The sequence below is a fragment of the Melozone crissalis genome, unplaced genomic scaffold (genome assembly GCF_028551555.1).
Source record: "Melozone crissalis strain CALT ecotype California unplaced genomic scaffold, PUWL_Pcris_2 ptg000008l_1, whole genome shotgun sequence".
Lineage (NCBI taxonomy): Eukaryota > Metazoa > Chordata > Aves > Passeriformes > Passerellidae > Melozone > Melozone crissalis.
Window position 1 is genome coordinate 9,991,010 of NW_026535786.1, and position 8,991 is coordinate 10,000,000.

The 8,991-nt window shown below is 55.9% G+C and overlaps 1 protein-coding gene across 1 annotated transcript; it reads left to right on the forward strand.

The window, feature by feature from the left end:
• Nucleotides 1-2,212: 2,212 nt before the first annotated feature.
• On the forward strand, nt 2,213-2,614 carry LOC128933155 (thyroid hormone-inducible hepatic protein-like). The gene has a single exon (XM_054270056.1). It carries the CDS (start codon nt 2,213-2,215, stop codon nt 2,612-2,614), a length of 402 nt encoding a protein of 133 aa, XP_054126031.1.
• Nucleotides 2,615-8,991: the final 6,377 nt, after the last annotated feature.

An 8,991-nucleotide genomic window follows, 5' to 3' on the forward strand; every position in this document is an offset into this window, starting at 1 on the left:
CTCTGCTGGGACACAGACCTTGGTTATTCATTCTTTTCTGTTCTTAGCTTAGCTAGCCTTCTGAGAACCTTTCCTTCTATTTCTTTTTAGTATAATTATAATGTAGTATAAATATCATAAAATAATAAAACAAGCCTTCTGAACATGAGGTCGACATTCTCGTCTCCTCTCTTCACCTGCAACCCTTGTGACCACTGTCACACTGCACAGGAAGAGCAAAAGCTGCACAAGTAAGCAAAGTAAAAGAAGGAATTCATTGGTTCACCCCTTCCCATTGCCACTCAGGTGTTCTGTCCCATGCAGGAGAGCAGGGCTCCACCGCGTGTCATGGTGACCTGGCAAGACAACTGCTGTCACTCTGACTGTGCCCCTCTTCCTTCTCCTCCCAGCTCCATACACTGAGCATGGTGCCACACTCCCCTCCCTTGGTGCCACAGAGGGATAAGACAGGAGGATGTGCCCGGGATGGTACAGAGACATTGGGGACACGTGTGGTGGCAGGACCTGCACTCTGAGCTGAGGCTGGGACTGGGGTCGGACCCCCAGGAGGGCCACAGGTCAGGGCTAAGGTTGCCCAAATCTGGGGGTCTGTGGCAGCAGAAACCTGAGGACATCAGTGCAGCTCCTGGGGGCCCTGCTGGTCCTGAGCAGCCTCCCCAGGGCCCCAAACCAGGGCTGGGCACCCCAGTTCAGCTCAGCCCAAACACAGCCATGCTGCACGCCCATGGTGGCTGTGCTGTGCTCCAGGAGCAGTCCTTGTCCTCCTACTCCTGACATCCCTGCTGGCAATGGCAGCTCCCAAGCTGTACTCAGTGTCTCCCATTAGGGTGTGGGAGATACAGGGTTACAATTTGGCTAACAGGGTGTCCAGAGGCCCAGACAGGATTTGGAAATAATTCATAACCCAAGGATAAAGAGTAGGGAAGCCATCAGAGTCTGCTGAGACCCTGTCACCTATAAACATTATGTCATCCTCACAATGAGCAGCTTGGGAGGTGGTGAGGGAATCAAGAAGGAAAAGCATTGCCTGTGTTCCTGTGTGCACAGAGCCCAGTGATGTGCCTGCACCTCCAGGAAGCTCCACAGGTGCCCTGATGTGGCCAAGGCTCTGTCTGGCACCTGCATGGGGCCAGCAGCACCCACACTCCTTGGTGCAGCAATGGGCCCCATGGCAGGGCACAAAGAGATGCCAGGACACAAGGAAAGGGACAAGAGGGGTGGCCAGGACAGGTGGGGAGAGCGTGGGCAAAGGGTGCATGGCAGGGCTGGGACACAGGGGACAGAGGGAGAGCTGCCAGCACCAAGGGTTACAAAAGGAACCAGGTACCCCACAGCCTTTCCACAAACAGAAGCACTGTCCCTGATTGCCACACACGCCACAGGGATATGGCGGGACATGCAATGCTGTCTGGTGCCCTGGCTGTGGCTTTTGCTGTCTCAGAATAGCAACAATGGCAGGGAACCCATGTCCACAATCCCCTGGGGGCAGCAATGGCACTGTGCTGCTGCCACAGGAGTTACACATCATGGAGTCAGGTCCCCGTCCCTGTCCACATCCCAGCTGGATGCAGGGGGAGCTTGGGGGCATTGGATGTTTCTGGGCACCCAAATCTCTGGACAGCAGCAGGCTCCATTGTCCCCAGACACCCAGTGGGACAATGTTCCAGTGAATTTCCAGTGTGTTCCAGATTTCCCTATGTGTGCTAAAGGAGTTGCTCAATGTCCCTGCAGTGTTCACATCCTGAGCACGTGGCAGCAGGAACGAGGGGAGGTGACTGTCCCCTGCAGCCTTCCCAAACTGGGCACAGGAGCTGGAGCCACAGGCAGAGAGCCCCAGGACTGAACGTGTTGGGGCACTGTGATAATACAGGACAGGATGGGAGAGACCCTGGGCACCTCTCCTCCTTGCTGCCCCCCCCCATAGCTCCTGGCAGGGGGAGGCAGCAGGACCCCCGGCCAGCTCGGGTGAAGGCCACGGGGAGGCTGGGCCAGGAAAGATTGCACAGAGCCAGGGACACAGCAGGGCCGAGCCCCGGCTGGGCTGGAGCCAAGCCCGACCCCAAGGGCATCCAGCCCAAGCAGGGCTGGCAGGGGAGGACAGCAGGGGAGGGCCGTGCCCCAGCACTGCATAAAAAGCCCCCGCAGGGCCAGGGAGCAGTGAGCCTGTGAGAAGAGCCCAGAGCAGTAGTGCCAGAGCTGTAGGAGAAGGGCCATGGAGCAGTACTTCTCAGCCACGCAGAAGATGGAGCAGGAGGTGATGTTCCCCAGTCTGCTGCGAGGCGTCTTCCCGCAGGAGGAGGGGGCAGCCCCGGCTGCCGAGAGCCGCACGGATCTCTACGAGCGCTACCAGCTCCTCAAGGCCATCAAGCCCATGGTGGAGAAAGGCCTGGCCTCTGGGGGTGACCAGAGCCCCAGCGGTGCCGACACCGACGGCGACACATCCTTGGACGGCAACGGGGCCGAGGATGCCCAGCTCGAGGAGCGCCTGTCCCAGCACCTGACTGGCCTGCAGCAGGTCCTCACCCACCTCACCAGGGACACCAACGCCCTGACCCGCAGGTACAGCCAGATCCTGGAGCAGATCAACCTCAGCGACGGGCAGCCCAGCTGGTGACCCTGTCCTGGCCACCAGGTAAGACCGGGGGACATGCACAGTCCAGGGGCAGCAAGACAGTGGGTGGCCTCCCTGTTGGGAGAGGTGTCCGGCAGTGAAGGGGTGGGGACATGCTGGGAAGGGCCTGGGAATGGGGGCTGTTCCCTCAGCTGGGGTGGATATCCCTCTCCATGCTGGAGGAGGGCGCCTGGCCCATTGCTCTGTGCAGAGACTGCAGGGCTTCAGGGTCTGTGGACTCAGGGTTGATGGTCCTTGTGTCCCCCTGGGATGATCCTTGGAGTTAAGGAATGCTGCTGTTGCAGGACAGGTGCTGGTGTCAGGAAGCACAAGACGTCCCCGTGGCTGACCACTGCAGGCCCTCCCCAGTCCCGCTGGCATTCCCCGCTCCGTGGCAGCTGATGGGATCTCCCGGCACCGGCACCGGAGATGGCTGTGAGCACTGCAGAACCAGATGGTGCCTTATCCTCATAGGAAGAAGCATCCGGCTGGGCTGGCAAGGCCATTGGAAGGGCTGCAGGCTCCTGGCCTCCTCTTTATTTTCAAAGAGCGGCACCAAGTTGGGAGTGTTGTGATGTGGCCATGACCTCTCTACAGTCCCTGGAGATTGCCAAGCCCTTTTCCAGCAGGTACCTGGACTCCAAGGGCATTTCCCCCTGTTTTTGCTAATAAAAGAATCCCTGGGACGCCAGTGTTGTCAGTGTGCTGCTTTCACTCATGGAGTACCCCAGGGACATTGGCAGGGGGACACTGGCTCTGCAGGGTGGGATCTTTCCAGGGCCATGCTGGGAAATGGGAAAGGGACAAAGAATCCCAGAGTTGTGGGATTGTTTAGGTTGGAAGGGATCTTCAGAGATCACCTAGTGCAATGCCCTGCTGTGTGCTGGGACACCTTGCACTAGACCAGGTGGCTCAGAACTGTGTTGAACCTCAGGGCCTGTGCAAACTCCCTGGGCAACCTGTTCCTTTGTGTCACCAGCCTGAGACTGAAATGTTTCTTCCTTTTGTTGACAGCAACACTATAAAAGCTGATGCCTGATTTCAGCGTCCAAAAAATGTGGGTCTGCCCAACACTGTGCCAGTCATGCAACAGTGAGGGGCAGCAGAGCTGTAGGTCTCAGCCCCTCGAGGCGTCAGCCTCCCTCATGATCCCAGCTCCCTGTCCAGACACCCCAGCGTTGGGATACACTGGAGATTCCCATCTCCTCTCTCCTGATCACACCATTTCTCTCAGCTGCTGAGACCACTCTGGCTTTGGCTTGTCCTGCCCCAGTGTGGGCAGCAGGGACAGGGTCTCCAGCCAGCTGTGGGGATGTGAACGGCTGAGGGGACTGGGGGCTCTGGAGGAGGCAGCTGAGGCAAGACCCAGAAGTGCCCTCCCTGAAACGGCCATGGCCAGGATCAAGTGAGAACAAGGGCAGTTCTGAGGGGTTTGGTGCAACCAGAGTCATGGGAGATGTCTCAGTAGGAGGCACTCGTGGCCATAAGGTGTCATTTGGACATGAGTGTGACATTTCCCCTCCCCTGAGCTATGGCCTGGCTCTCCAGAAGGATGGTGACTTGAGAACAGGTTGCCCAAACACCAGGTCTGTGGCCACTGGAACCCAAGGATCTCACTGCACCAGCACCCAGGAGTCCTGCTTTTCTAGGAAAGCAGCTGCCAGCCAACAAGTTCCCCAAATGAGGGCAAACAGAATTCCCTCCAGACTGAGGGAGGATTTCAGAGCTGATCTGCTCTCTGTTTCTCTCCTCAGCCTCAGCAATGTTGCAGCCCTGTCTTATCCAGAGGAAACGGAGCATGAGGGGCATGCTGGGAGAGACCTGGGCCATCCCCACTGCAATGGCACCTCTGGCTGGGACATGATGGAGCTCTGCCTGTGGAGCTCCCTGGTCTCCATGCTGATTGCTGATGCAGGTGTTGAACCATAAGGAATGGATGGAGACTGGTTCCTGCTGAGGAGAGGACCATAAAGGGGGCAATGTCCCTCTGGTGGTTTATCTGGCTGTTGCTCAAGGGTGGGATCTGTGTTCCCTGGAGAACACTGCTGGCTGTGCTGGTTTAGGCAGCTGTGGAGTTAATTGTCTTCTCTCAGTTCTGTACTGCCACTCTTGTGTAGGGACTGCAGCACATGGAAACGTGGGAGGAGACACTGTTGGGATAACTGATCTCAACCAACCCAAGGGACATTTCAGACTATAAGACATCAGTATATAAAGTGATGGGAAGAAGTTAGCCACATTTGGAATGATGGCCTTTGTCTTCTGAGGTCAGCATTACCTGTGATGGACCCTGCAGTCCTGGGGATTGCTGAACGTGCACCTACCCATGGGAAGTGATGAATGAATTCCTTGCTTTGCTCTGTTTGCATGCATGGCTTTTGCTTTCCCTGTGACATTGGTTGTATTTCAGCCCACATCTTTTCTCGTTCTTGCCCTTGATTGTCTCTCTGATCCTGCTGGTGGGGCAGTGAGTGAGTGGCTGTGTGCCTTGGTGGGTGGCTGGGGTCAAAGCCCGCTGGTGTCACAGCGAGGGACACTTGCAGTCCTCTGCAGCCATGGCTTTGGGCTTGGGCAGCGCTCAGCAGCCAGAGAGGCTCTGGTGCCCCAGGGCAGTGTCACAGCAGGACATGGGGTGAAGGTCCAACCAGGGCTGTTGAACATGACCAGTGGGTGACGCAGGATGTCCCCGAAGGCCGGTGACCTGGGGCAGCTGGAAGGGCTTGCTGACGTCTTGTGGGCCGCTTGCATCCCCCAGGAGCTGTGGGCCTCTCTCTGGGAGCCGCTGTCCCTGCAGCTGGCTCCGAGCCCGGTGTGCCACAGGAACCTTGTGCCTGCTCTGATTGCAGGGCATTGCACCACGCTGCCCCAGGGATGTGCCAAGGCCTGACGGGGCCCTGCTGCTGGCCACTGCTGCTGGCCACAGCTGGTGAGAGGTTTCTGCCCTGGTCCCAGGGGGGTGTGGGCAGACAGGGCAGATCAGGCATCCTGGCGTGGCAGGGGGTGCTGGCTCTGTACCCACACTGTTGCTGGCCAGCGCGGGGAAAGATCTTCTTCTTCCAGATTGTTGAACAGAATCAGAGTGGCAGCACTTCTTTTAAATCTGTTTAGGGACATCATATCCAGCAAAGAGCAGTGACCTAGCACTGGGTTCAGTGGGAGGAAGACAAGAGATAAAGCACAGTTTTGACCAAAAATATTGAATTAGTAAAAAACCCCAAATTCCCTTTTCTAACTGGTCCGAGACATCCTAATCACAAATGCTGCCCAGCCCTAACAATGGGGGGCTGCCAGTTCCCCTCCCTTCCCACAGGGCATGTTCCCTGTCTGTACACCCTTGCCTGTCAATTTTTGTGGTTCTATGGCCTTATCTGTTCCCCTGGCTGCTGCCTACCATTTTCCTCAGCAGATACTGGGGGAAAGCATCCCAAAAATTCACACCTGCTCCCCTCTGGTCTGGCTCTGTGGTCAGGCAATGTGGCTGTAAGCCAGCGAGGTGTGCTCAGGGCAAAGGCAGTGGAGGGAGAGCATCATTCCCATCTGCTCAGCCCTGATGAGGCCTCACCTGGAGTGCTGTGTCCAGTTCTAGTCTTTCTGGTACAGGAGAGTCATGGACAAACTGGAGAGAGTCCAGTAAAGGGCCACAAAGGTGGCAGAAGAGGAGGAGTATCTTCCATATGAGGAAAGGCTGAGAGAGCTGGTGGTGTCCATATTAGGAAGGAGAAGACTGAGAAAGTTGTGATCAGTGTTTGTAAAGATGTGATGGTGGTCAAGAGATTACTCCAGAATTTTCCTACTGGTCTTCAGTGACAGGACAGGAAAAGAGTGGCAGGCACAAACTGAAACACAAAATAAATCTCATCTAAACACGAGAAAACCTTTCTTTTTTTTCCTAAAACTGAAGGTGCTCAAACACTGACACAGGGTACCCAGAAAGGGTGGAATCTTCATTCTCAGAGATATCCAATGGTCCCATTGTTGACCTTGCTTGAGCAATTGTTGAAGCACATTGCTCCAGAGGTGCCTTCCAACCCCTCCAGCACTGACTCTGTCTCACCCTGCCTCTTGCCCCCTTTGCTGCCAGCCCAGGAGCTGGCTGCAGGCTGCTCACAGCACCTGACCAGGAGGATGCTCTGCCAGGCCTGGGTGGAGGTTGGAACACTCCAAAGCAGGGCTCCTTTGGGGTGGGCCCCACAGTCTCTGACTCTTGTCATTGCCCCTCCAAGGACCCTCCTTCAGACTTGGAACTTTCATGTTTCTCCTCAGCTGACAACTCCTGAATTTTAAAAGTACCTTTTCTAATTCCCTAGTCACTTTTAAATCCTACTGCTGGCCATATTACTCCTTTATGAGCAGTTTGGGGCAAGCACCTTCAGAAAGCATCACCTGTTCATTATCACCTTCTTTTAGCAGCACTGCTCTCTAGGCCAGCTGCCACGGTTGGGCTGGGTGAGACCCACCAGACCAGCACAGAAGAAGGTGAGTTTTCAGGCAGAGCACATAAGAAATTCACCTTCTCTGGATAAACCCACCTCTTGTTCTCCTTCTCCACTCCTCAAAACTGCCCAGATCAAGGCAGCTTTCCCATGGTGCTACCTGCAACCTGTCTGCCCTGGGGGAAGGGGCTGGACTCACCATCCTGGGCCTCCAGCAGTGGTAAGGACAGTGGTGACAGGGCAGGATTGGGAAGTACCTGGCAGACCCCAGGCACCTCCTCACCACCATGCTCAGAGCACAGGGATGCAGTGGGACTCCCGGCCAGCTCAGGCAAAGGGCACGGGGTGGCTCAGAAGAGATTGCACAGAGCCAGGGACATGGTGCAGCTGAGCCCCAGCTGGGCTGAAGCCAAGCGCAGCCCCGTGGCCATCCAGCCCAAGCAGGGCTGGCAGGGGAGGACAGCAGGGGAGGGCCGTGCCCCAGCACTGCATAAAAAGCCCCCGCAGGGCCAGGGAGCAGTGAGCCTGTGAGAAGAGCCCAGAGCAGCAGTGCCAGAGCTGTAGGAGAAGGGCCATGGAGCAGTACTTCTCAGCCACGCAGAAGATGGAGCAGGAGGTGATGTTCCCCAGCCTGCTGCGAGGGGTCTTCCCGCAGGAGGAGGGGGCAGCCCCGGCTGCCGAGAGCCGCACGGACCTCTACGAGCGCTACCAGCTCCTCAAGGCCATCAAGCCCATGGTGGAGAAAGGCCTGGCCTCTGGGGGTGACCAGAGCCCCAGCAGTGCCGACACAGACACAGACCCAGCCTTAGATGAGGGTGCAGACAGCAATCTGGAAGAACGCCTGTCCCATCATGTCAATGGCTTGCAGCAAGTTCTGACAGACCTCACCAAAAACACCAAGGCCCTGACCCGCAGGTACAGCCAGATCCTGGAGCAGATCAACCTCACTGAAGATCAGTCCAGCTCTTGAGCCTGCACTTCCATCTCTGAGGTAAGAACTTGGGGACACGCAGTGCCAAGGAAGAGCTGGCTGAGGGATAATATGCTTTGTCCTCATGCCCCATCAGCTGTGTGGTGTTATAATGTTTGCATCACACCCCCAAATCCCAGGAGTCTGCACTTCATTGCTCAACAGAAACATCCTCCCGTATTCGTCTTTGTCAATTGCCATTGGTGCAAGCTGTGTCAGCAGACAAAGACAACTCCGTGAGCTCCACGCTGTCCCCAAGACTCCCCAGTTTGCAGTGCATGCAATGTCTTTCTGCTGCTGGCCAGACACTAATGATCCCAAGGACAAAAGGGATGGGTGGTTGAAATACTGTGACTGGACTCCAGGAGACTGGTGCTCCAGTTATTTATCTTTTTTCTCTGGTGGAAAATGCAATAGTCATTTTTAGGGAGGAGTTTGACACTTTTAGATTTCCACATATCTAACTTTGGCACACCACCTGCAAACAGCTCAGACACTTCAGTCTTCCCCTAGCCTGAAAAGCAAAACCATTCTCCATGCTGGTGGGACTTTCATCCCCTGAGGCCCCTTGGGGAGACATCCCCATGATCCATTAGAGATGGGGCTCATGGCCGAGGTCATTGTAGTGAAATGGAGAGTGTAGAAAAATAATGACAACAACAGAGGGCATTAAGAGGACTTTACCCTTATTTAGGAAGACAGCCAGACAGGAATGAGGACATCCTGACCATGTGTGTTATCCCCACAGGGTCTGTTCTCCAAGTCCAGTGGCACTTCTTCTCCTGAGTCAAGTCCCACTGAGGAGCATCCTTTGTGGGCAGCACAGACCTTGGCTGTCTGCTTGCTGGGTGCTGTCTGTACCATCTGACTTGTCCCGTGGCCGATCCTGCCAGCAAGCTTCCCGCTTCGTTTCACTCCTGTCCTAGGGGGATTTCTGCGGGGCAGAAATGAGTGGTTTGTGTTGTTGCTTTGTAGAA

Coding starts and splice junctions, on each gene's coding strand:
- LOC128933155 (XM_054270056.1), top strand. CDS start 2,213: ATGGAGCAGTACTTCTCAGCCACGCAGAAGATGGAGCAGGAGGTGATG.